The following is a 27,419-nucleotide window of genomic DNA, read 5'->3' as shown; positions in this document are numbered from 1 at the left end:
GGGTGGTCTGACCTCAGCGGGATGCCACGTGTCACCCCGCGTACTACCAAAAGAGAAGCAAGCGAGGACACCGCCCTCACCCAGGCCAGAGTTCACGAGGCCTCGAAGGGAACTTTCAGGAATGTGAGAGTCAAAGGAAATCAAGAAAGCTCTGAAATCCCTGGGAAGGGCGCCCCACCCACTGCATGTCTGGGAGAAAGTGGACAGCAGAGGCGTGGCTGGGTGCACAGCACGGAGACGCCCAGGGCACCCCCGCGACGGGCCACAGGGCCCCTCGGTGGGTCAGGCGGTACTGACTTGGCCAGGAAGGGTGACTCAGGGTTTCTAGGAGAGACAGGAAGTGAAACAGAGAGGCTGGCTCTGCTCACTGGACAGGGAGTCCCCGAGGCCAGGTGGTCGGGGGAGCCCAATGGGAATCCAGTGAACTCAGGGCGTTCCCAGGGCAGGAGCGGGGAGGGAGGCCGGCAGGAGAGCTGCTCCCCAGAGCAGCCACAAGGCATCGCTGCTCTCAGCGGCACGGGCCCAAACGAAGTCCCGCCTGGCGCTGGGGCCACCGGAAGGGCCCGAGGTGAGGGCAGATGCAGAAGGCAGCCACTCCAAAGCCTCGCGGAGGCCGCCTGCCACCGGACGTCCGAGAAAGGTCCAGAGGCTCACGTTTCAAACTTGAAAGAGCAAAGCCAAGATCCAGAAGATAAAACAAGAGAACGAACGCTGACAGGATGCCGCTGTACACACAGCACCTCCCACGTGGGCCTGCCATGAACTCACCTCACGAGGGAGGAACCTAGGCAGCCCATCCGAGGCCACCGCCACCCCAGAGGTCCTGGCGGTGCAGGGACCCAGAGCTGCAGGTCTCGGTGCCAAACCCACAGAGGGCACGACAACAAGAAGAACCTGCCGACGACCACCGGCTGAGACGCATCTCCACGCGGGGCAGGCATGGGAACCGGAACAAGTGCTGACCCGGGGAGAGGCAACGCCTTCCTAGGGACGGGACTGCAGACACAACACCAGCCCCGCTGGCTGAGTCACAGGGAACAGGGGGGGCCTCCCAATGTCACACAGGTGAGCAGGCAGGTGCCTCAATAATCCTCTGAGCTTGAGGCAGGGAAAAGGGTGAGAAGAAAGAAACGCATCAGAAAAAGTGACAACAGGGGCTTCCCTGGTAGCGCAGTGGTTAAGAATCCTCCTGCCAATGCAGGGGACACGGGTTCGAGCCCTGGTCCGGGAAGATCCCACATGCCACGGAGCAGCTAAGCCCGTGCGCCACAACTACTGAAGCCTGCGTGCCTAGAGCCTGTGCTCCGCAACAAGAGAAGCCACCGCAATGAGAAGACCACGCACCGCAACAAAGAGTAGCCCCCGCTCGCCACAACTAGAGAAAGCCTGCGTGCAGCAACAAAGATCCAACGCAGCCAAAAATAAATAAATAAATAAATAAATTTATTTTTTAAAAAAGAAAGAAAAAGTGACAACTCCAGCCTCTCCTTTTCATGCGCCCCCGGGGTGGAATGCGGGCCTGCTGTGAAGCACCGGAAGCGCCAGGCAGGCCGGTTACGGTGAGCCACGGCACCACCTGCTGGGCGCCTCGCAGAAAAGCAGCTGGGACCCCACTGCGCCGCAGCAAAGGCCTGAAGGGGACACAAACGCTGTCCTTCCAGTGCTGGGGTCCTGCTGCACCATCACCGGCCTCTTGGAGCCTCAGTTTCCCCACCTGAATGCTGGGGCTTAGGGCGTGTAGCTCAAAGGGCTTTTGGAGGTGAGAACAGCAGAGACAGTACACAGTACCGGCACCAAGGGAGCACTGGTGAAGAGGCACTAGCATGGCCCCTGGCATCCAGGACAGGGCCCAAAGCAGGAGCTGGAAGAATGTTGGCTGGAGGAGCCCACAAAGGGGGCCACGCTCCAGCACACACAGGGCTCCCAGCACCTCAGCCGGCACCAGACGCTCAGCGGGTACGCGCCACGGCCCAGGCCTGTGCCAGGGCTGGGACACAGGGGACAGAGGGGCTGGCACAGCTTCCGCCCAGGAAGTTCACTTAACCAACGCCAGCCTCAGGCCTGGTCTCGAATACCGTGCACCGAGCACCCAGAAGGAAAAAAGAGCTATTGCACGCTGGCCCTCAAAAAACTCATTATCTAACAGGAGATGCAAAGAACGCAATAATTTTGGGGGGAGAGTGCTATGCGCCCTAGGAAAGGGGCAGGTGTGTGCTGTCTGAGAGGCCAGAGGAGGGAGCTCCCAGCCCAGTGAGAGGCTGCACTGGCGTGGGCCCCAAGGACAGGAGCAGGCTGCCGGCAGGAAGAGGCTGGCAGACAGGGACCTCGCGAGCAGAACCAAGAGTGAGCACAAGACTCCCAGGGCAGCGACCCACACCTAGTGCCAAGTCCGATCACTGGCCTGGAGCCCTGTGCTGAGATGGATTCTGAGGGTCAGAACGACAGAGCAGCTCCATCAGCCAACAGCGCCCATGAGGGATGCTCCCACCCTCTCCATCACAAGCGCAGCTCTTCTGAACTGCCTGGTGACCTCAGATGTCCTCCACTTTGCAGAAGGCTCCTGCGTGTACACACAGTGGGAAAAGCAGCAATGCCCAAAGCTGGTCCCCCCACTGCAGGAAGTCACCCCTCAAGGCTGAGGAGTGACCGAATCCTACACGGGTCTCGGAGCCCCTGGAGCCGAACTCATCCAGCAGGGAGGTGTCAGCTCCCAGGAGAGGAGCCCCCGTGAATGTGACCTACTGCAGGTCTGCGAGGGTGAAGAGGACCAATGTTCCTCCCGGCCGCTTCAAGGGCAGAGGCAGGCAGAGCAACAATGACGTCACGATCGCCACGCCCGAGAAAAGCAGGCTCCCCTCCTCACACACCCATCGCCAGCCCAGTGGGCAGAGAGCAGGAGGGCGAGAGCGCTGGGTGGAGCGGCCACACCACCTGCCCGGCACCCTGTCTTCCAAACAGCTACCGTCTGTCCCAGAGTCCACGTGCCTGGGCGCCGCACAGCCTGTATCCCGTTTAGCCCACCAGCTAAATTTAGCATCAGCTCAATCGCGAAAACGGGGACACCGAGGGGTGGATACACGACGGTGAGCGGTGAGCGGGCCCCTTCCCCAGGTTCCCCAGCCGGGAAAACCCAGGCCGAAGTGAAGGAGAGTCAAGAGTACACAGAGTTAGCCGTGTCGGCCAGACCAGAATCACCACGACGTCCTGTAACGGACAGCAAACGGCATAACAAATAACTATGTGCAGCTTTATTTGATGACACAAAAGACACCCATGATGCAGCGTTAACTCAGAACAATCAGAGCACAAAGCCGTTCGATGACTCCAGCCTGGATGTGCTGGCCATGCCGGCCGGGGGAGCCAAGGGGATTCACACTTGAAAACAGCTTGAGGCGTAGAGTCTGAATTTATTTTTTAATATTTAGTTAGTTAGTTGCGGCATGCGAACTCCTAGTTGCGGCATGTGGGATCCAGCTCCCCCACCAGGGATCGAACCCGGGCCCCCTACATTGGGAGCGCGGAGCCTCAGCCACTGGACCACCAGGGAAGTCCCTGAATTTTTAGAGATGCTATAAACACCAGGGAGGGGAAAACCTCAGCTAGGATTCCTCCTGGGACACTCAACAGCAAACCACAAGGACAGGGGGCCACCACGAGGACTGTCCGGCAGGGTGGCCGGAGCCCTGTGCCTCCGGAGACCCCCTGGCGAGGGCACTTCTGTAACTCTGTGACCAGCTGGGCCTCCTCGTGGTCATGTCCCGCCACCCGAGGGACACGGAAAGCTGGGAGAGGAAGGCTGCGACGCTCTAGGCCGTGCCTCAACGAGGCGGCCACCCTCAGCGCTCCGCCAGGGGCACCGCTGGCATGGCCTGGCATGGGCGGATTTCCGCTCCAGAGGCTCTAAGCGCTTCACGCCCCTAGCGACCTGCTCAGCTCACATCCCCCCCAGGAAGCGCCGCTCCAGGCCTGCACTCCAATCCTGGGCACTTATCTAAGTGCTAGCTGGACCAACCATCAGACTCCAGGACCCACCCACTAGGGGAACGCGGGGCCTGGTTTGCGGGGAGCAGCAGAGGCAAGGCCACACGCCTTCCACAAAGGCCCCGATGGAGGGCAAAGGGCGGGGAGCGCTGCCCCGGAAGGAGGGAAAATTGCTTTAAACACTCTGCCTTTTAATCCCCACAACCACTCGAGCAACTGCTGCCCCTAAATGCAAACAAAGCGCAGAGACACGGGAAACTCAGTCAAACTTGCCTCGGTTCACGGAAGCAAGGCGGAATGGAGGTCCCGTCGTGAACGTGCTCGACGCCACTGATCTGCACACCCTGAAACGTCTAAAATAATAAACTGCAGATTATGTGTATTAAAAGGTCTTCAAAAAATACCATCTCCTCTTATTAAGAAAAATAGACCTTGGCATCTCAAAGGACGTCAGCAGAGCTGGCCAGCGGGCGCACGGCCATCAGCCCTCACTACGGTTGACTCCAGATGAGCCATCTGAGGTCAACCTGAGACAGAGGTAAGTGACCTGATATCAGGGAACTGCAGTCAAGTATTCGGAGACATAAGTTCCACCCCCTCCCCGACTTCTCCAGTGTGAGTTGGAAGGCTCAGAAATCCCAAGGGTCTCTGCACTTGATATCAGCGGCCCTCACACAGGCCGCCTTGGGCCAGGAGAAGCTCCAGAGCACTGCAGAGGCACACAGGTGACAGAAGTCACAGAATGTGGAGGAGCCTGCCCGAGTGGACCCTGCGGACACCACCTCACTGAACTGCTTCCCTACAGATCTCAGGCAAAGCCAAGTCACCACCTCCTGCTGGACAGACAGTAAATACTCACTTGACCAAAGGTATCTGGCAACTCGCTCAGTTAGCACCCGGCGGGACCTGCATTTACAGGAAGTCTTTGAACCTTCTGCACACGCAGCAGTCAAGTTCACGCCTGGCAGGCGCAGGGAGACTCCCCATAGCCATCACTCCAAGCCCACGGAGCTGCATTTTGCACACAAACCAAGAGGCTTTGCTGCCTAGGTTCTCAGACCAAGGCACAGGAGACGTGGCAGATTTAAGAGGAAGCTTAGGGTATACGGGGGCCAGTGCGGGATGGCATTAAACCCACAGCCGTAACCTGAATCAACAGTGAACACAGTGGGCAGGGAAAGCCGGGAGGACAGAAGCAGCCTCAGGACTCGAGGCCAGGGGCCCACGACAGGCGCCAGCACAGGCGGCCGCAGCACAGGCTCGCTGGTCCCAAGTCCCCCACCCCTCCCGAAAGGAACCCCACAGTAGAGTCCCCAAGGGATGTGAAGAGATGGTCACAAACGAGGAGACGATACCGGGCAATTAGCACATCAAGCGATGCTCCTTGGAAACAGACGCGACACAAGCTCACACGGCAGGAGGACACGCTCACCCGGTAGCCCCGGGAGAGTCTGGCAGTGTCTCGCATGAGCAAGGACGTGGGCCAAGAACACTCACGCCCACAGGGAAGCCGGGCTTAGGAGAACCGTCCTGGAGAGCAAGCAACTGGGCAATCTCCCGAACACACCCTACAGGGCCGCTTCTAGGGACCTGCGCAGCTGCACCCAGGAAAGCCCGCACGAGGATATTCACTAGAGCAGAGAAACAGTGGAGACCACCAGGATCTCCCTCAACAGAACAGACACACGGCATGATGAATCCGCGTGGGGGGCTGCCACACACAGCGCTTAGCAGGAACACACTGGCTCCACGGGAGCCACACATGGCAGGTCTCAAAACAATGTTGGGTGGACAACACAGGCTGCACACCCAGATGCAACATTACACATTCAGGGACGCTGGGACACAGGGAAACAAAACACTGTGCTTCTCATGGATACTTGGATGGACTTCTAAAATTTAAAAAGTAAACTCATACTGGAGGTTCAGGGAGCCAAAGTGGCTTTATTTTAATCAATATATGATGATCCTTTATTTCTATCTTTTAAGTCTCTCAAATGTCAAAGCAACACAGAAAAAGCCAGACGCAAAGGACAAACGCTATATGGTTATACTTATAGGAGGTCCCTGGAGTAGAGACAGGAAGTAGAAGGGTGGGCGCCAGGGGCTGGGGGAGGGGGGGGGTTAATGTTTAATGGGGACAGAGTTTCAGTTTGGAATGGTGAAAACACTTAAAATGGAAAAAACCCAAAACAGTTAAAATGGTAAATTTTGTTATGCGTACTTTACCAGGATTTCTTTTTAACGCAGGGCTGTAAAAAGAATGAGCAACAGCTGGATGAACTGAGAATGAGCGATTTCCAAGATACATTATTAAGTGAAAAAGCAAACTGAGTATAAGAAAGGGGATTGGGAAACATTTGTGTACCTGCTAATCCTACAAAAGAAACACAGGAAGGGTAACTGAGAACCGGGAACATCTGTCTCTGGGTACGGGGGGTGGGGACAATGCGGGGGGGTGGGGACAGGAGGAGGCTGAAGGGTGGCCCTCACAAGAGCTCTGACCCTCCGACTTCAGTAAGGCTTCGAACACCAGAAAAACAAGGAAGCAAGCCACGCAGGATGTGGGGTGAACGCAAAGTGGAGTCCGAGGCAGTGGGAGCGAGGAACATGGCCAGGCTGAGGGAGACGGGAAGAGGCCGGCCCCAGGTCATTCGAAGACGGTGTTTGATGGGGCGACCCAGGCGCCACCCCCCAGGAGCAGAGCAGCTGCCCCACGCGCACACCGAGGGGACGGGACAAATCAGCAAACACAGCTCAGGGAATGGAGAGCTAGGCCGTCTGCTGCTGAAGGGAGAGGCTGCGAGGAAAGAGGGGGGCAAAGTGTGATGAGCCCTGTGATGCAGGGTTGGAATCAGAGGCGCAGGATGAACGCGCTGTTTTCAACAGAAACGCGGACACCTGGCCAGTGCCCTCCAAGTGTCGAGGTCACGAAAGCCAGGGAACGGCTGCGCCCGTCACAGCCTAGAAGGCCGAGGAGACCAGGCATGGCGAGGGCTCTGAAGCGAGTCCCGCACAGAACAAGGACGAGATGGGGAAGCGGACGGGATGCTAAGGGCTGCAGGTGACTCGCAGCACCACGCACATTCCCGCCTCTGACAGCTGTGCCAGGGGAACACGTGAGGGGCTGGATGGGGAAGAGGGTCCTGTCACGCGCGAGGGAGAGGGGCTCCCACTACGCAGAACGCTGAGCCCGGGGCAGAGAAAAGGCCAGGGGGCTCACTGCATCACCGCCCAGCACTTTCTAACTCTGAGAAACAACCTCTGGCCCCCAGGGAAGCCTAGGGAGGAACAGCGCCCGAGCCCCCGCGACGCGACTCACCTGCGGAGGAGGGACTGCTGCAGGCTCCGGCAGGTGCTGAGCGACTCGCCGGTGAACAGGTGGCACACGACCACGTGCAGACAGCGCGCCATGAAGGCCAGCACGGCCTCGGGCTGTAGGGTGCCACTGCGGGACACCAGGCACAGGCGCTGCAACGCAGAGCACTGGCTCAGCGCCTGGAAGAACTGGGCGTTGGCGCTGAAGTAGGGCTGCTCCAGCCTGCAGGGAGAGAGGACGGACAGCGTGAGATCGCGGAGACGGACGCACGCTGAGCGGGGCTCCTGGTCCAGGGCCCAGACTGGCTGCCCCCAGGCCCATCCACACCACAGCCCCCAGGGGTGCCGGGTGAGGACTCAGACCCCTGGGGTCTCCCTTGGTGATCCTGATCTGGGGGGAGACCCTGCAGGCCCGACGCAACCAGATGCCCACAGACCCAGCCAAGTTGCTTCGTTCGCCGCTCTGACTGCTCGGTGCGCCTACAGACCCAGAAGAGCGCGTGGCAATTGAATCGGTCCCCCAAAAGATCTGTTGCATTCCTAATCCTTGGTACCTGCACACATGGCCTTATTTGGAAGCAGGGTCTTTGCAGACTAAGATGAAGTCACGTGGGACTGGGGTGGGTCCAGTGACCGGTTCCTTAGATGCATTGTGACGGCACAGCAACACAGGAACACGCAGGGAGCTCGGGGCTGGAGTGACACATCCACAAGCCAAGGAACACCTCGCACTGCCAGCAGCCGCCGGAAGCTAGGGGACAGGCCTGGAACAGGCCCCCACCCAGAGCTTCCAGAAGGAACCATCCTGCCGACACCTTGACCGGGGACTTCTGACCTCTTAACTATGAGAGGGTGACTGTCTGTTGTTTTAAGCCACCCGGTTGGTGGTCATTTGTCAGGGCAGCCCCAGAACACTAGCACAGAAGCCAGGGAGAGGAAGCTGGAGCATGAACAGAGCACGGAGATCGTTTCGCAATAAATCACACAGAAAGACCAAGACGGTCCCATGGACAGAGGTCAAAGTGGATCCTGTTTACCCAAAATCCTCCCACAAGAAAACACAAGAAAACCTATTAACAAGGGTTATCCCTGGAGATGAGCACCAGACTCAGGAACCGTCCTTATTTTATAGCACTCAGCGGTACCTCGGTCCTTCTCAGACAGGCACGTGCCTCACTTGACGCTTCTAAAACCATTCTGACTGCTGCGCGGAGTCCCGGTTACCCGGCCAGAGCCGCTTCAACGCGGGCGGCACGAGCGAGAGAGGCCAGGCAGAGATTTCCACCCAAAGCAGGCAGAAGGCACACAGGCACCGCAGCGGGCGGGAGAAGGGCTTCACGGATGATGGAGATCTCGGCACGTGTGCAGGAAACTGCAGTTCAGGGGCTACGTCTGAACCCGATGGCTGAAAAGGAGGACGCTTCAAAGGGTGGCCACTGGGCACCCAGCAAGGCTCTCTCTCAACGAGCCACGAAGGCCTCTGATGGACATCGTGCCAGCCACGTGGGGCCTCAGCCCTCCGAGCAAGCCGGCCGGCCCGGGAGGACAGCGCTCTGCCAGGCTGCGCCCGAGCTGTGGAAACAGGGCCTCAGGTCGGGGTGACGCTGTCCCCCGAGGCTGGCCACCCCCAAGGCCCAGGCACTGCACAAATCGCTCCCGGCACAAACACGGCGTCTTGCCCGGGACTGTGGGTGTCTCTGAGCCTCAGCTCTGCCCACGGGACAGCCACTGACCCTCCAGGTGGGCCGGGGCAGCTGGCAAGACCCCCATCTCCGTGCGAGACCCACAGGGAACCCCGAGAGGCCTGTCTCTCCCCGTAAACTGACGAGGCCGAGTGGGTGACTTCCTGGGACGCCCCTGAGAGGCTCGTCTGCAGCTGTAGAATCTCATCATCAAAGGAGAGAAGCTTCTGGGGTGAGTGGAACGGCCCTCCCCCACCCCCGAGAGGCGGTGGGCCTGCAGTGGGGACAGAGTCACCACCACCACCGCCCCCCCAGGCGGAAGGAGAGCCCAAGCACTCTGGACGCAGCGACGTCCCAGGTGAGGCTGACCTGGACGAGGGTGAGGGGCCGTCCACAGGCCCAAACGAGAGCCACGTGAGCCTCGGACACAGCCTCCACAGCCCTGACACCTGGGGATGCTGACAAGTCACAGGACGGGTGAGGGGTTTTAAAATCAAGTCTGCGGGGCTTCCCTGGTGGCGCAGTGGTTGAGAATCTGCCTGCTAACGCAGGGGACACAGGTTCGAGCCCTGGTCTGGGAGGATCCCACATGCCGCGGGGCAACTAGGCCCGTGAGCCACAACTACTGAGCCTGCGCGTCTGGAGCCTGTGCTCCGCAACAACAGAGGCCGCGATAGCGAAGAGGCCCGCGCACCGCGATGAAGAGTGGCCCCCACTTGCCTCAACTAGAGAAAGCCCTCGCACAGAAACGAAGACCCAACACAGCCAAAAATAAATATAAAAATAAATAAATAAATAAAAGATTACTATTAATTAAAAAAAAAAATCAAGTCTGCGGTGACGGCACGTCTGTTCGGAGCCATCCGGTACGGGAGCCACCAATCACTGAAATGCAGCAGCGAGACTGCATTTTTATTTTAATTACACGTAAGCAGAAGTTCTAGCAAGCTCCTAAAACTGTGGGGGGAACGCAGGTCTCTCTGGGGTATGATTCTGAAAAGCCTCACCCCGTCGAGGGTTCCGGGTGCAGCAGGAAGGAAGCCCCCGGGCAGGGCTGCTCAGGCACAAACACCAGGGAAAGGGCTCCCCAAGGGCTGCAGTGCTCAGCGATGCCTCACCCGCTGGACGCCACTGAATGAATTCCATCCCTAAAGAAGCCGGGAAGAAGTGAGGGAGCCACGAGCCGGGCCTCTCAGAGCTGTGGGCCACGAGCCCCCGAACCCCCTGGGCCCAGAGAGTAAGCAAGTGCATCTCGCCCACGGGTGTGAATGTTCCGAGAAGCTTATGTCTCTTAAGAAAATGTCTGAACATATTATTTGGTTCTATCTTTTTAAAAGATCCTAAGGTAAGCATACTGTGCAGATCTGGAAGTGCGAAAACTGGAGGGGGGAGAAAAGCCCTGACCCACGAGTCGTCCCTGCAGCAGTGAGGAAGCTGGACCGCGGGCGGCGGGAAGGACAGGCCTGCGGCACCTCGGTCACTAGGTGGCGATGCGGGTCTGCGCTACCTGCTGGGGATCTCAAGCAGACAGAGGGGAGAGAGAGAGGGAGCTGCGTACTACACGCTTTTGAACCTATTTTTCGGCCTGCCAGCCACTCCAGATTCCTCCCCCTGAAGGAAGCCCCCGTCACGGGTGCTCAGGGCGGGCAGGCCTCGTGGGGCGGGCGAGGCTGGCACATCCACACCGTGCCCCGCTCCTCCGGGCAGTGGGCTGGCAGAGCTAACCTGACTCAAGGGACGGGCAGTGTCTTTGCTCAGGGCAGAGGAAGAGGGGCGCCTCTGTGACTGGCTTCGCCCTGGGGGGCGGGCCTCAGGCTTCCGACCTCAAAGGGTCTGGCCTCCGACGCTTGCTCTCCGAGAGGCTCTGTGGGCACAGACCGGCGCTCGGGCTGCCCCTCATCTGCCTGCCCACCTCTCAGGCCCCCCTCCGAGCAGCGCCCAGGCCTGGAGGGTTGCCCTGGCATAGCCTCCAGGGCCTGGCTCCAAGAAGCCCTCTCGCTTACGCCCAGACGCCGCCCCAGTTCCAAGGTCAGGGGCAGCCCAGGGTGACTCAGGGTGACGTTCTCCCTTCCCCTCTCCACCAGGCAGGGCTTCATCAGGTGCCCTGCTCTGCCCAGCTTGGCATCCTCCCGCTGGCGAGGTACACCACAAATCCAGAGCCCGTGAGGCCCCAGCGGGACAACGTGTTCCGGCAGGAGCGGCCCTGGCCCCAGCTGGCAAAGAGCTGCAGCTCACAGACCTCGCTGGTGGGGACGGCGGAGGCCGACCAGGGAAGTGCGGAAGCTGCCCGGGAGGCCGCCCTGGGAGCGGTGTGACAGGCAGGCACCATCTGCTCCTTTCCCTCCAGCCCCCCGGGCTCCGCTTGCCACAGAAGGCAGGAATCCAGAGGAACGGGGCCATCTGGCCAAGTTCTAGAAACTGGTGTTTGTTCCGAACAGGCAGTACCCAGCTCCGATGAGGTGTGGGCTCAGCAGCCGCGCGCACAGAAAGTCCATTATGAGAGGCGGTCAGGTCCTCAGGTCGGCCCACAAAACCCACACTGCTCACACGGCCCTGCCCCGGGGGAAGGTCTGGGCCACAGGGATCACGTCCGAGGCCCCAGAAGTCACTTGGTGACCACTAAACACCAGGTTACCCCATTTGATATCCAGCGACCCTACGAGACAGGACCCACTCCCAGCTGCCCACAGACCAGCCGTGTCTCCTGAGCAAGTTCATTAACCTTCTGGGCCCCACTTTCCTCATCTGCAAAATACGACAATAATATCGACACTCCCAAGGTTGTTAAAACGTCAAAGACCTGTAAGCACGGGGAGAGCACGTGGCGGACGTACAAATACAAGCCAATGGGGGCAGCCAGTCTGCAGCAGCCTAAAGGGCGGTCTCTCCCTTCAGCTTCCAGAACATCCCCACCCCCACCTCCTCTCCCCGACAGCTCCTACCAAGTCCTCATCCTCCTGACCAGATCCTGTTGGGCGGTCTCTGCAGTGCAAGCGCCAGCTGGGGGACCTGGGGGACGGTCCTCCTCTCTGGGGGTTGGGGGGGAGGGCCGGGGGGCGTCCAGGCTTCTCCAACCCACACGTGTGCAGCCTCACCCCTGCCTTCCTCTCTCAGCCACGTGGCAGCCACGTCAGCTCAACGGCTCAGGCCAGAAGCCCTGGCACCGCCTGGACCCCCCTAGCCTCAGCACCCATCCCATGCACCCAATCAATCAGCAGATTCCTCGTGAAGTCAGAAGCTGGCTATTTCTGGCCATGCCCCAACCCCCGCTCTCGCCTGGCTGCTCCCTGCATGTCTGACGTGCCCCTGACGGTGGCCCTGCCGCTGCCCCCAGGCCACTTGCGGCACAGCAGCGAGACCTGCCCTGCTTCCATTCTGGCTCCTGAGACCCTGGCACACCCATCTCGGGCCCTGCGCTCTCAGCTCTGTCCAACAGAACCTTCTGGGCAGAGGGGAGTGTCTGTATGTGCTCTGTCCAGCACAGTGGCCACCAGCACACGTGGTTACTAAGCACCTGAGACACGGCTGATGCCACCAAGGAACTCGATGCTTGGTTTCATCTCATTTTAGTTCATGTAAACGTAAGTCACCCTGTGGGCCGTGGATACCATACCGGCTGATGTGACTCTACCTGCCTGGCCCGGAGCACTCTTCCCCCAGGTTCTGCTTTCTAACTCACCTCCCCGGGTTCTCTGCTCAAAGCTCACCTCCTTCATGAAATGTACCCCAAATGCCACCCCTGCACCCAGGCATCCCTCGCCCTGCTCTGCTTCTCCTCCCCAGCGTCTGTTACCGTCTAACACACCGTACACTTCCTTTACGTTGACTGTTGGTCTGTTTTCCCCACTAGAACGTAAGCTCCCCGAGGACAAGGATCTTTGTTCTGTTCAGTGTCCTGGGTGCCTGGAACAGTGCCTGGCATAAGAGATGCTCATGTATTTGCTGAATGGATGAAGAACCATAACGTGTATTATAAGTGCCAAGTCCTGGTCTAAGTGTCTTATAAGGATGAATCCCTTTGGTCTGAACAGCCCCACTTTACTGAACAAGGTCCTGGGCACAGACAGCCCAAGGTCTACCCAGGCCTTCTGACTCTGAGGCCCCTGCCGTGGGTCCTGCCTGCCTCCACCCAAGGCTAGGGTCTATCTCCTGGAGGAGGAGATGCAGGGACATGGGACCAGCTTGGACACCACGCCCACTCCTCACTCCTCCAGGCAGAGCAGCCCTGAAGGGGCCAAGCACAGGCCTCGTGCAGGGAATCCAGCAGCCCGGGTGAGCTGGGAGCACCTGCCGTCTCCAGGTGGCCATGCAGGCAGCAGACATTTGATATGACACTGTGGGACTTCCCTGGTGGCGCAGTGGTTCAGAATCCGCCTGCCAGTGCAGGGGACACGGGTTTGAGCCCTGGTCCGGGAAGATCTCACATGCCGTGGAGCAACTAAGCCCATGTGTCACAACTACTGAGCTTGCGCTCTAGAGCCCGCGTGCCACAACTACTGAAGCCTGCGTGCTTAGAGCCCGTGCTCCGCAACAAGAGAAGCCACCGCAATGAGAAGCCCGCACACCGCGACGAAGAGTAGCCCCCGCTCACCGCAACTAGAAAGAAAGCCTGTACACAGCAATGAAGACCCAACGCAGCCAAAATTAATTAATTAATTAATTTTAAAATATGACACTGTGGACCTGAGGCAGAAAGGATGTTGGAGAGAGAAGGTCAGTTTTCATTACCTGCCTTGAAGCACTGTGACTTTTTATTTTATCTTATTTTTATTTTTTTGGCCGCATCGCGCAGGCACATGGGATCTTAGTTCCTCAACCAGGGATTGAACCCGCACCCCCTGCAGTGGAAGCGTGGAGTCTTAACCACTGGACCACCAGGGAAGCCCTGTGACTTTTTAAACTACGTGAATGTATAAGTTTATTTTACTTTCACTGATTTCTCTATTGACCAAACACTCCTCAATAACGAGCACGTGGTTTGACCACAGCGTGGTTAGAGAAGGCACCAGGTTTAAGAGGGTAGCAAGAAAGCCAAAACACTGAGGACAAAAATGACAGATCCAGAAATACTCTCTGGCTCTGAGTTTAGTTAAATTAGAACTCAAACGCTCCCTCAGGCTCCCCGAACTAAGGGACATTCAATTCCTGATCACGAGAATCCAACAGGGTAACAGGACAGCAGACCTGGTGGTTTTTCGTTTGTTGGATGTATTTTGTGGTCCACCTGCAGCTTCAAGTTACGCATGGCCCACTGACCACTCACTTCACAACAGTCCTTCTGGAAAGGCCACTGATGTGACAGTGAAGGCACAGGAGGGGACAACGTGGGAGGAGGCACTGGATGGAGATGAACCAGTGAAAAGGGAGGGAGCTGAGAGCGATCTGGGCAAGAGGGGCAGCATCGTCTGAGATGGCAGCCAGGCTCACCCTGTGAAGGGCGAGGGGCAGGGGCTGTGGCCAGGGCCCCTCCCCACTCACTCACAGGTGGCACCCCGCCCCACAGGGCAGGAGGGGGCCAAGCCACGTGGGAGGCCAGGCTTGGACCCCGGGCCGCAGCCCTCACGCTGGCAGGGACTGGGCAGGGGGCCCGCAGCGTGTGTTGCCCTGGGGGTGGCAGGCAGCCTGGCAGAGAAGCTCTGGGAGGCTCCAGGGCTGGGGCAGCAAAGCTCCACCTCAAATCCGGTTCATTTCCTGCCTTCTACGGGGAGAGTGGAGGTCCGAAAAGGACACGCTTGTCTCCATTTTGTGTGGCTCGGGGGCCCAGGTCGAGCACTGGACTTCGATGACCCGGGCGGACCTCAGCTCCTCCCTCAGGCGTCCGCTGCCGCTCCATGAAGCAGGAACGACGAAGGACCTAGTGAGGAGATCAAGCCAGACAGCGCCACAGAGCCCCCAGCCTGGGGCCTTGCCCGCAGCGAAGACACACAGCGAGTGCTCACTGGTGCGGCGATGACGACACGCGCGCATCCCCGTGCCCCAATGCCGCCCTCACCCGGCTGCCCCACCAGCTCCAGCCTCATGGAGACCAAGCCCAGCGGCCACTCCCTCCCCCACCCGAAGCCCTTGCAGAGCTGAGGCCTGAGGCCACCACGACGTTTAGGAAACTGCAGTTTTTCAAGATCAGATCTGTAGACATTTTCAAATCCGGCTCAGGTTAACAAAGGCTGGCCGTCTAAATGCTGGGCCCTCACGAGAACAGCCTTCACTCTACAGCATGAGTCGCCGGGGATCACTCCGCTTCGGGGCCCAGGAAATCGCCAGTGGCCCTCCGACAACTGCCTGGGTGGGGGGAGCCCTGCCGAGGTCCGTGGGCCCCACCACCCCGCACTCTCCAGGGGCGGCCCCTCAGGTCAGCCCGGCCGTCCTGCTCCGGTCACCGCCACATCTCAACAGTGTGCGGCCCCCTTCGGAGCCCGCCTCTCCATCTCCCCTCCCCCGGCCTGGCCCCTCCAGTCCAGGTGGGAGGCCAGAGGGACGTCTCCAAGCTGGAACCTGACCCCTCCCTCTGCGGGCCGAAGTCCTTCAGCACCTTCGCCTCACCGATGCCCCCGTGCCCCCGAGCAGGATCATCTGGCTTCAGAGCTCGCTGCTTGTTCGTAAGCCTCTGGGGCTTCTACACACGCTGCCTTCTTTCCCAGAAAGCCTTGCGCCTGCACCTCCTGGCTAACCCCGACTCATCCTTCGAGAGTCGCAAAGCTAGGCTCCACTCCCGGCCCCCCACTTACCAGCTCCATTATCTGGCAAGAACAGCGTCCACCTCGTGGGACGGGCACGAGGACTAATAAGATCACGTACGTAGCAGCGTCCTAGAGCCCAGGCAACGAGGACGACGTGCCAGGCTCGGGCGGCACTGCCTCCTGCACACCCTCCCTGGGCACCGCCAACTGCCGCTTCCCGAGCCCCCGCGCCCCCCGAGCCCCACCACTGCGCACGGTCCCTTGTCAGCACCCCCCCAAGACCCTCAGACCCTGAAGGACAGGCCTGCACCCCGCTCGCCTCGGCAGGCGCGCAGCGGGTACGCCAACACTGCCGAGCAGAAGGCCGTACGCCCCTCCGGCCTCCCCACGGGGCCGGCAGAGGCGCGGCGGGGCGGCCGGGTGCCCTCACCTGAGGTCCTTCAGCCGCTTGCAGTGCTTCAGCATGTCCGCGAGGGCCGAAGTGTAGGCCACCTTGCCCATCGTGCCCAGGTGGGCCAGGGACAGGGACTGGAGCTGCTGGCACTGGACGCCGATGCTGACCAGCCCGGAGCCTGTCAGGATGCTGGGCAGCTGGGCCAGCGTCAGGTGCCTCAGGAAGGCCAGCTGGCCGATGGCGGCCACCTCCGAGTCCCCCACGCTCTGTGCCCGGCCGCAGGGGGGGAGCGAGTTGCGGATGGCGGGCTCGTTGCGCGGCATGGCAGACGAGAAGTTGGACCCAATCAGCTCGAGGCGGTCCAGGAAGGGCACGCTCTTCAGCAGCGACCAGAACACAGAGGACGGCAGGGGGCCCGCCTGCCCGGAGAAAGGGTCGGGGCCGGACGGCACGCCGATGCGGACCTTCTTGCCGAAGCCGCGGGGCACAGCGTGCGTGGCAGGCTGGACGGGCGCGCGGTCGGCCCGTGGCGCCGAGTCAGCGACGGCGCAGACGGGCAGCGACAGGGAGCGCAGGTGGCAGAGCCGTGCCAGCAGCTGGCACAGGTGCCGGCCGGGGCCCTCGGGGCTGTGGTGGTGGGCAGCCGAGAGGTTGAGGTGTCGCAGGTTGCCGCAGGCTGCCACCAGCGTCTCCAGGATGCCACTATCGATGTCGTCCTCTGCCTTGCGCAGCAGGGAGTCGGGCGCCAGGCAGTGCGCACAGCCGCTGAGGTTCAGGCCAGCCAGGCTCCGGAGGTCCCTGCCGCCGTCGATGACGCGCCGGATCAGGTGGCCGCCGGACAGGGCACAGCGGCTGAAGCTGAAGTAGAAGGGGCTGCTGAACTTCATGTGCTGGAGGAGGGCCGAGCCGTTGAGCCAGGACTTGGGCAGCTGCAGCGCGTCCAGCGCCACGTTGCGGGCCATGGACTCCAGGAGGTTCTTGGTGGCCCCGCTCTCAGCAAAGCTGCCGGGCACGGAGATGAGGAAGGCGTGCAGGTTCTCGGGCGTGCGGTCGCTGAGCACAGCCAGGTAAAGGCGCACCACCTCCTGGTTGATGTAGCCGGGGGCCAGGCGCGCGTAGAAGACGCGCAGGTGCTGATAGCGCGGCACGTTGCTCTGGCCCACCATGAGCTGGCCCGAGAGCACGGCGCCCTCGCGCGTGCGGTCCAGGATCTCGAAGTACAGCAGCAGCTTCTCGAGGCTGGTGCAGCAGGGCACCACGCCGTACGAGGGCGTGTACAGCGTCTGCTTGAGCTCCCGCACGCGGCTCAGCGTGGCCTTGCACTCCCCGCTCAGCTGGCTGGCGTCGAAGCCGGGGCTCACGTCAATGGCCAGGGAGCGCAGGCGCTGCAGGGCCGACAGAACCTTGGAGAGGCGCAGGGAGGTCAGGTGGCAGCCCGAGAGGTTCACCTTCACCAGGCCGCGGCAGCGGGCCACGTGCTCCACCGTGCTGCCCGACAGCCAGTAGCAGCCGGCCATGCTGAGCTGCTGGATCTCCCAGCCGATCTCCGTCACCAGCTGCTTCACCTTGTCCTCGCTGGCCTGTGGGTGGGCGGAGGGGGGGAGAGAGGGGCTGCAGGCACCGGCGTCTCCTCCACCCTCGCCCCCCAGACCGCGCTCTCCACCGTGACAGTCAGGGAGCCACGGGGGGCGCAGCAGAGGCCCCGCTCCAGCTGAGGAGGGGCAATGAGGGCAGGGCTGGCGCCTCGCCCCCCCCCCCCCCCGCATGCTTACCTTCCACCGACAGTCAGGAGCCTCAGCCAGGCGGGAACGGAAAATGGGGCAGCCCCTGTGGAAAAGTCTGGTGGCTCCTCCGAAAGCCAAACAGAGTTACCACGTGACCCACAGTTCCACAGCCAGGTGTACCCCCAAGGGGACTGAAAGCGGGGACTCAGGCTCCTGCACACCCATGTCCACGGAGAACCGTTCACAACAACCGGAAGGCGGCAACAACCCAGCCGTCCATCAACGGATGAACAGGTAAAGGCAATGGGGTCCATCCCTGCAGTGGAATTCTACTCAGCGTGGAGAGGAATGAGACCCTGACGCTGCTACAGCATGAGTGAACCTTGAGGACATGATGCCCAAAGAAGCCAGTCATAAAGATCACATGTTGTATGATCACTTATATGAAAGATCCAGAACAGGCAAAACCAGGAAGAGAAAGTAGAATAGAGGTTACCAGAGGCCTGGGCAAAGGGGACATGGGAGCTATTGCTTAATAGCTCCAGAGTTTCTGTTTAAGGCGATGAGAAAGTTTCGGAAAGAGTGATGATGGTTGCGTAACACTGTGAATGTACTTAGGGCTAACGAAATGGTACACTTAAAAGTGGTTGGGGGGCTGCCCTGGGGGCGCAGTGGCTGAGAGTCCACCTGCCGATGCAGGGGACACGGGTTCGCGCCCTGGTCCAGGAAGATCCCACGTGCCGCGGAGCGGCTGGGCCCGTGAGCCATGGCCGCTGAGCCTGCGTGTCCGGAGCCTGTGCTCCGCAACCGGAGAGGCCACAACAGTGACAGGCCCGCGTACGACCAAAAAAAAAAAAAAAAAAGTGGTTAGAGGACTTCCCTGGTGGTGCAGTGGTTAGGAATCTGCCTGCCAGTGCAGAGGACACAGGTTAGAGCCCTGGTCCGGGAAGATCCCACATGCCATGGAGCAACTAAGCCCGTGCGCCACAACTACTGAGCCCACGTGCCACAACTACTGAAGCCTGCGCACCTATAGCCTGTACTCCGCAACAAGAGAAGCCACTGCAATGAGAAGCCTGCACACAGCAACGAAGACCTAACGTATCCAAAAAAAAAAAAAAAGTGGTTAGGATGGGAAGTTTTCTGTTAGGTGGGGTTTTTTGAAATCACATAGTGGAATCACGCCCTGGAAGCGTTCTTTCGCTGTCACTTTCCTTTACGTCACATGCACTTTCATATCATTAAATGTTCCTCAAAAACCTGGCCTGGACGGCCTAGGGAGCCACAGTATGTCCAGTCGGGGGCCCAGTGGCCACCAAGGCCTTCAGACAACACAGCATCCCTGTACACAAGGCTTGTGCACATGATCACTTCTCCACAGCAGATGCACACACAGAACTGTGCAGACGAGGGACACACATTCTAAACGCTCCAGACAGACTGCGCACCTGCCCTTCCTCTACAGTGAAGAACCCTCGTGGGCAGGAAGCCTGACCTCAGCGCTTTGGGGAGTAAGTTCAGCTCTCCATCAGGGAGGAGCACAGTGCTCTCACAGAAAGAGACTGAGCTCTAAGGGACCTCATTCTGGGTTTCAAAGGCATCACTGCCCAGCCAGCAACAGCAGTAGGAGCCCCTCCAAGTCCCCTAAACTTTGAGTTAAGGACAAGGCCTCTGTTTATCTTTAAAATAGGTCATCAACTGATTTTCCAGGTTGCAGGCAATTCGGCGAGGACAGGATAATCTTTTCAGTAAGTAGTGGTGGAAGGCGTGAATAGCTGTGTGCAGAACAGTGAGCCTCACCCTGATCTCACGGCATATGTGGAGATGAACACAAAAGGATCACAGACCTGCCATAAGAGCTAAACCTATAAACTTCTATAAGGCAACATAGAAGGGTGCTGGGAATACTGGACAGCCACAGGCAAAAGAATGAAACTGGACCACTATCTATACCATACACCAAAATTAACCTAAAATGGATTAAACACTTGAACGTAAGACCAGGAACCATAAAGCTCCTAGAAGAAAATATAAGTAGTAATAAGCTCCTTGCCATCAGTCCTAGTGATGATTTTTTGAAATCTGACACCAAAAACAATAGAAGCAAAAAGAAACAAGAGGAACTGCATCACCTGAGCAGTTTCTGCACAGCAGAGGGAACCAGCAACAAAATGAAAGGCAGCCTATTAAATGGGAAAAGATACTGCAAATCATATATCTGATAAGGGGTTAATATCCGAAATATACAGAGAACTCATACAACTCAATAGCAAAGAAACTACCCTATTAAAAAAATAGATAAAGGGGCTTCCCTGGTGGCGCAGTGGTTAGGAATCCACCTGCCAGTGCAGAGGACACGGGTTTGAGCCCTGGTCTGGGAAGATCCCACATGCCGCGGAGCAACTAAGCCCGCAAGCCACAACTATTAGCCTACGTGCCACAACTACTGAAGCCCACGCGCCTAGAGCCACTGCTCCACAACAAGAGAAGCCTGTGCACCACAATGAAGAGTAGCCCCTGCTCGCCGCAACTAGCGAAAAGCCCGCGTGCAGCAACAAAGACCCAACACAGCCAAAAAAATAAATTAAAACTTTCTAAAAAGTTAAAAAGAAGAAAGAAGACAACATAGGAGAAAATCTTCATGACCTCAGGTTTCACAAAGATTTCTTCAACGGAATACAAAAAGCATGAACTCAAAAATTCAATAAATTGGACCTCACCAAAATTAAAAACTTATGCTCTTCAAAAGACACTATTAATCAAAATGAAACGGCAAGCCACAGACTATAAGAGAAAATATTCACAACACACCCCACAAAGGACTTGTACCAGAATATATATGGAACTCACAAAACTCACTAAGAAAAAGATAGACAATAATGAATGGGCAAAAGCCTTGCACAGACACTTCTGAGAAGATATACAAATGGCCCACGCACCTGAAGAAAGCATAATCGACAGCATCCTCCACCAGAGAATACAAGTTAAAACTACAATGAGGTACCACCTCCCACACATCACAGTGGCTAAACTGAAGAGACTGACACCACCAAGTGTTGGCGAGGATGCAGAGCAACCAGAACTCTCAGATGCCGCTGGTGGGGAGAGGTGGTGCCTCCAACTGTGCTTAACTCCACAGGAAAGCCCAACACTGACAGTGGGCCCGCATGTCCACTCCTGGGTACCTACCAGGAAGTCAGTCTCCCTCCTGGCCCAGTGCCAAGGCCCAAGACCCTTCCAGAAGAGCGCCTGCTCTACCTGTGCTCTGGCCCAGATGGCACACTACCTGCACTTTTGGGCCCCTGGCTTTTGCCGTATCATCCCTGCAAGTGCCCCACCACTGCCAGGCTATGCGGGGCCTCAGTCGGGCACCTCGGTTGTTCCCCATCTCTGCCCCCAGCATGCCAAGCGCCACCCCCAAGCCCCTCACCTCATAGTCCTTCTGCAGCAGCACCGTGTGGGTGAGGCTCTTGTCCAGGCACAGCGCTGCGAGCTTCCGGCAGGTGCGCCGGACGTTCAGGATCAAGTCTATGCTGGGGACGTGGCTCAGGATGTGCAGGAGGATCTCGTCCGAGAAGCCCAGGAGGTGGGCACCATCTGCCACCGCGGCTGCTGCAGGGGGCACATCGCCGGCGCTGGCTGCGTCCTGAAAACAAGGGGCATCAAATTCCACGGGATCCCCCAGGGTGGCCCTCAGGCAAGGGAAGCCTTCACCACAGTCCATGGGGAAGAAGAGGGTGTTACCAAAAACCTTAACTGCAGATTAAAGAGTCCCCAACATTCTCCGAAAGCCCCTTTCAATCTGCACACCAGGATCGCTCTTCAAAAGTGACAGATTTGAAGGCTTCCCTGGTGGCACAGTGGTTGAGAGTCCGCCTGCCGATGCAGGGGACACGGGTTCGTGCCCCGGCCCAGGAGGATCCCACATGCCGCGGAGCGGCTGGGCCCGTGAGCCATGGCCGCTGAGCCTGCGTGTCCGGAGCCTGTGCTCCACAACGGGAGAGGCCACAACAGTGAGAGGCCCGCGTACCACAAAAAAAAAGTAACAGATTTGAAATTTAAGAGAGATTTTTCCTACTGAAGGTCTCCAGACAAGTCTGGCAGGTTTCCAACTCAACTCATGACCATCGGCGAGGCTGTCCATTTGTAAAAGCTGCTATTCTGCCCCCACCTGCTCTGCCCCTAATGGCAGGCTGTATTAAAACATCCTTGGGCTGGCGAATTCCATCAAGAAACAATGATAATTGGTCTTCACCAATAACAACGGTGCCTTCACCTCCAGGGTTGCTCTGATGGGTAATGAGTTACCATTATGTGTATGATACGTGTATCAGCTCTTCAGGACAGCGCTGGATGCAAATGAGAAAATGAAACTATGAGGCCCTGATAAATAAGAAACAGCACCTACCAGACCAATAACATTTTTAAATCTCAAGATTCGTAACAAACAATAGGAACGGCACAACTTCTCTCCACTTATCAGACTTCCTGGTTAGAAATCCACGTTGGGGGCTTCCCTGGTGGCGCAATGGTTGAGAATCTGCCTGCCAGTGCAGGGGACACGGGTTCGAGCCCTGGTCCGGGAAGATTTCACATACCACGGAGCAACTAAGTCCGTGCACCACAGCTACTGAGCCTGCGCTCTAGAGCCCGCGAGCCACAACTACTGAAGCCCCCGCACCTAGAGACTGTGCTCTGCAACAAAAGAAGCCACCACAACGAGAAGCCTGCGCACCGCAACAAAGAGTAGCCCCCGCTCACCGTAACTAGAGGAAGCCCGCGTGCAGCAATGAAGACCCAACACAGCCAAAAATAAAATAAATAAAAGAAAAAAAAAAAAGAAAGAAATCCATGTTGGTATTTCCAGTAAGATGTCCACTCATCTTACTGTTTCATTCTGCTTTTGCAAATATCTACAGAAGGTTTTCTGCCCTAATGTGGGCTTCCCATCTTACTGACCAGTGCCTGTACAACCAAGACAAAGAGGGGATAGACCTATGTCAGTGTGCCGTGAAATCCCCAAATCAAGGCCAAAGGAACTGGGATGCTCTAAGAAAAGCCCATGGTGGGCAGGAATCCCTGTATCTTCCCAACACCTCCTGAAGGGCCCCTCCTGCCTTAAACGTCCTCACTGACGGGGTGCCTCTCTGACACTCCCAGGAGGGAGAGCACCCAGAACTATTTCTACTGCCTTTTCCAGTGATTCTGTCTACGAGCCCCGCCTCCTCTGTCCTCCCTCTTTTTCCATACATATTTGCATGGATGGAAGCCTCCAAGCTTGGAAAGCCCTGCTGCTGCCATGGCAACCGTTAAGTCCAGGGAGGAAGGGCCTGTCTGCACACCCCACACAGGCACCAGGGGTTTCCCGGGAACTATGACTGCGACACCCCTCCAGCCTCTGCATCTGGCCGAGCCCTTGCCAGGACGGGAAAGGTTTCCCCGATTACTGCCCACCCTTTCAACAGCATCGGCCCCTCCCACTCACCCTTCTTCCTGAGAGGCAGTAGCCAGACTTGCCTTCCCTTCCCTCCTTCCTTCCGAAGTGCCCTCAATCCTGTCTCCCTCCTCCCACCTTTACAGGGGCAGAAGGCAGCCATCAGACCCAGCTCCATAGCTTCCCCGGGTCACTGTATCCTGGGGTCTAGTGTTTTGAACCATACGTGACTTTCCTGACAAATTTCCCAGACGCAATCATCTGGGATCATCCCAGACACCTGTTAAAAAATCAGCTTCCCAGGCCACATCCTAGACCTAGGGACTCTATCTCCTGAGAGAGAGGCTGGGCCCAGGGGCAATCCTTATCAGGCAAGCTTGGTATACAGGGCTCCTGGGCACAAGTGGGAAGAGCTGGGCCTGAATTCCACCGAGCAGCCTGAGGCTGACCCCTTCTGATGCCCAATTCGCGGATTTATCAAAGTAAGAACACCACTGCAGAGCAAAGAGAACACAGGGCAAGACACTCCCAGAAACTCCAGCATCATATCATTTCCAGTTACAGTATGGAATACTGAATTTCTCTCAAAACCACCTAGAAATTACATGAATTAAAAAAAACAAAACAAAACAGGAGGTGAGCTGAAGCTTCCTCCGTCCAGTCTCAGCACCCCCGACGCGATCACCTTCTCCACATGCTGTGCCCCAGTGCTGTCCTTAGGCCAGCACCCCCTGTCCTGGGACAGGCGTTCAGGGCAGCAGGCCTGGACGAGAGGAGCAGCCGCCCGGGCAGCAGGTCAGATTGGTTCCCCCACCCCCGCCCCGGCCTCCCGACCGCCAAGCCTGGGAGGCCCAGTCGTGCTGGGTTTGCAACAGTTGAGTCTTTTCCCTGGAATGGAGGCTTCATGTCTAAGTCCGTGTACCTTCCCCTCAGGAAAGGCAGCGAGTTCTGCAGAGGTAACAGCAAATAGGGGGCCGCCACCGGAAGGGAAGGAGGAGGCCTCCGAGCTTCTTCACCTCCGAGCGGGGGTGTGTGAGTAGCCCCCGCTCACCACAACTAGAGAAAGCCGGTGCACAGCAACAAAGACACGATGCAGCCAAAAATAAATAACTAAAATAAATAATGATTTTTTTAAAAAAGAAATAGAAAAAAAATGGGCAATGAGTACATAGAGGGAAGTTCATTACAACATCCTTTTGCAAGTGTGTGGAATTTTACATTTTACTTTTTTTTTTTTTTTTTTTTTGCGGTACGCGGGCCTCTCACCGTTGTGGCCTCTCCCATTGTAGAACACAGGTTCCGGACGCGTAGGCCCAGCGGCCATGGCCCACGGGCCCAGCCGCTCCGCGGCACGTGGGATCTTCCCGGACCAGGGCACGAACCCGCGTCCCCTGCACCAGCAGGCAGACCCTCAACCACCGCGCCACCAGGGAAGCCCTACATTTTACTTTTGTTTTTGGTTTTTTTGATCACAGGAGTGACCTGAGGGATGCTTCTCACATTGCCCCTCTTCTTAAGCCTCTGCTTCTCCAGTTGGCATTTTCTGGAATGTCCCCTGTCCCACGGCACTCAGGCCTCCAAGCCTTTGCACAAGCTGCCCCCTCCACCCAACGTGCCACGGAACTTCAGCTCAAAGGCTCCGTCCCCAGGAAGCCCTTCCAGCATCCCCCAGACACATTTAACTCACCTTCTCCTCCACTGCCGCCCCAGCTTACCCTCCCCGCCCCCCTCCAGCCTCCAGCCTCATCAGGTGAACTGTACTGGTTTGTTGCTTGCCCGTCTCCTCCCTAGGCCAGGAATGGCTCCTGAACAGGGATCACTTTCTAATGCCCAAGGGAAAGAGCCATTGAACTGGGTGTCAACAAACCACGGCTTCAGAATCTTTTGAAGAGCTATTAAAAACGCAGAGCCCGACTCCTCAGAAACTCAGGGAGCAGTCCTAGACATCTGCATTTTAAGCCCAGCAAGGACCCTCAAAATTAGACCCCCCCACTCTGAAATCAGAGAGGGGATGGTGGCACAACCTCGTGAATATATTTTAAAACCACTGCATTATACACTTTAAAAGTAAACTTTGGGACCTCCCTGGGAGCCCAGTGGTTATGACTTCGTGCTTCCATTCATTGCCAGGGGCGTGGGTTCGATCCCTGGTCAAGGAACTAAGATCCTGCATACCACACGGTGCAGCCAAAAATTTTAAAAAGCTGAAAAAAATAAAATAAAATAAAAGTGTAAATTTTACAGTATGTTAACTGTATCTCAATCAATCAATAATTAGACTGTCCCAGGGACTTCCCTGGTGGCACAGAGGTTAAAAATCCACCTGCCAATGCAAGGGACACGGGTTCAAGCCCTGGTCTGGGAAGATCCCACATGCCGTGGAGCCACTAAGCCCGTGCGCCACAACTACTGAGCCTGCGTTCTAGAGCCCTCGAGCCACACCCACTGAGCCTGTGTGCCACAACTACTGAGCCTGCACTCTAGAGCCCGCGAGCCACACCCACTGAGCCTGTGTGCCACAACTACTGAAGACCGCACGCCTAGAGCCCGTGCTCCGCAACAAGAGAAGCCACCACAATGAGAAGCCCGTGCACCACAACGAAGAGTAGCCCCCGGTAACCGCAACTAGAGAAAAGGCCACATGCAGCAACAAAGACCCAACACAATCAAAAATTAAAAAATAAATTTATAAAAAATAAAAAAAATTTTTAAATAATTAGACCGTCCCAGAGAAAGGGACCTTGATCATGTCCAGGATAGAGCAAGAGTCTCCCTCTCTCCTCTCAAGCCAAAAGACCCTCACGATGGGCCAAGAGGCCTCACTGGGCAGGGTCCCGACATCTGATTCAAGGAACAGAGGGGCCTCTGCGCCAGGACCCCGTAAGACCAAGGTGCCAGACAGCCCCCCCGCCCAAGCACACGCGACTAACGGGAATCTGCTAACACAGCCAGGCTATACCCCCAGGATTCTTCCTGGGGGAGCTGGTACTCTCTGGCCCTTCAATCCTACTACCAGCGAACAGGTGGGCCCCACACCTTCCCCCTCAATCAAGGGGCCACTTCCGAGCCAAATCCGCTTCCAATGAAGAACAGCTGTCGGCAACCCCAGCCGCCTCCCACGCACTCCTGCCGAACTCGCTCCTGCTAGCCAGAGCACGAGCAAGCCCGCAAGGCTTAGGGAATACGCTCGACGGTCTGAGTCCCGGACCACAGGTATAAATACAGGTGCACACAGGTACACAAACAGGTAGCTGGGAATCAACAAAAGGAAAGACCCTAGTCACTGTCCGGATCCCCCATTTCCTGGTCTACAGAGAAAATACCCTGCACCCCATTACAGGAACTCGGTGGGTTTCTCCGTCGGACCCAGATTTGTGGAGCACTGGGGAAGAAATTCTGGGTGAGTCACAAGTCTCCCAGGTGAAATGGATTTTCTTCCACCAGCCCCCAAGTCACACAACAAGCAGGCTCAGAGGAAAGTGGGCTGGACTGAAACCGAACGTTCAGCGACACAGGATGGGATGGGATGGGAAGGGAAGTGGGCAGGGAGGAGGAACGTCTCAGAGCTCCAAGGGCTGAGCCAAGGCACAGGGGCATGGGAAGAGGGCCTGGGAGACCTAGAGGGGCTGGAAACTCTGGGGAAGACGGGAGAGGGGGTGAAGTCTGCCGATCAGGAATGCGGGACCGGCAAACGGATGGAAAACCGAAAGTTGAGAGAGCTTATGCCCTCGGATACAGGATAAGGTCCTAGGGGGCGGGATGGGTCAAGGAGGGGGGATGGGGTAAGGGGCAAGGGGCAAGTGGCAAGGCCAGAGCAGGGATGGGAAGGACGGGGCGAGGCCAAGGCCAGGGTCGGGGCAGGAAGGACCAAGCCAGGCCGACGCCAGGGTCGGAGTGAGGGCCGCGGCGGCGGTCAGGATGGGAAGCTGAGAGCCAGCCGAGGTCAGGACGGGAAGGATGGAACGGGAAAGGGAGCGAGACGGAAAGGACGCAGGGAAACCGGAGTCGGGGTGGGGAGGACCGAGCGGGACCAAAGTCGCCGGGCAGGGAGGAGAGTAGAGACAGGCGCCTGCCGTACCTCTCCGATGCTGGCCATGTCGAGGGCGGGACGAGCCGCTGCCGCCGGAGCCACAGCTCCGGGGCCTCCCGCCTGGCTGGCCAGGGATGCTCAAAGCCGGCGCGTCAGAGGCTCCACAGAGACCCGGGGCA

At 57.9% G+C, this 27,419-nt stretch overlaps 1 protein-coding gene across 2 annotated transcripts in view; it reads right to left on the bottom strand.

Annotated features, from left to right (window-relative positions):
* FBXL18 (F-box and leucine rich repeat protein 18) overlaps positions 1 to 27,419 on the bottom strand; it is a 37,934-nt gene extending 10,515 nt beyond the window's left edge. The window contains exons 1-4 of one of the 2 annotated variants that reach the window (XM_060032502.1): positions 27,289 to 27,419; positions 21,207 to 21,422; positions 16,089 to 17,632; positions 7,304 to 7,522 (exon numbers count right to left, since the gene is read on the bottom strand). In XM_060032502.1, the coding sequence (XP_059888485.1) occupies positions 7,304 to 7,522; positions 16,089 to 17,632; positions 21,207 to 21,422; positions 27,289 to 27,306 (1,997 nt within the window). In that variant the 5' untranslated portion in view covers positions 27,307 to 27,419. Of the gene's footprint in view, positions 1 to 7,303; positions 7,523 to 16,088; positions 17,633 to 17,824; positions 18,451 to 21,206; positions 21,423 to 27,288 lie in introns of those variants that run through there. The other variant, XM_060032503.1, reaches the window with a different exon arrangement.

Source organism: Delphinus delphis, chromosome 15 (genome assembly GCF_949987515.2).
Source record: "Delphinus delphis chromosome 15, mDelDel1.2, whole genome shotgun sequence".
Lineage (NCBI taxonomy): Eukaryota > Metazoa > Chordata > Mammalia > Artiodactyla > Delphinidae > Delphinus > Delphinus delphis.
Note: the sequence above shows the minus strand (reverse complement) of the source record. Positions and strands in the feature narration are given on the sequence as shown.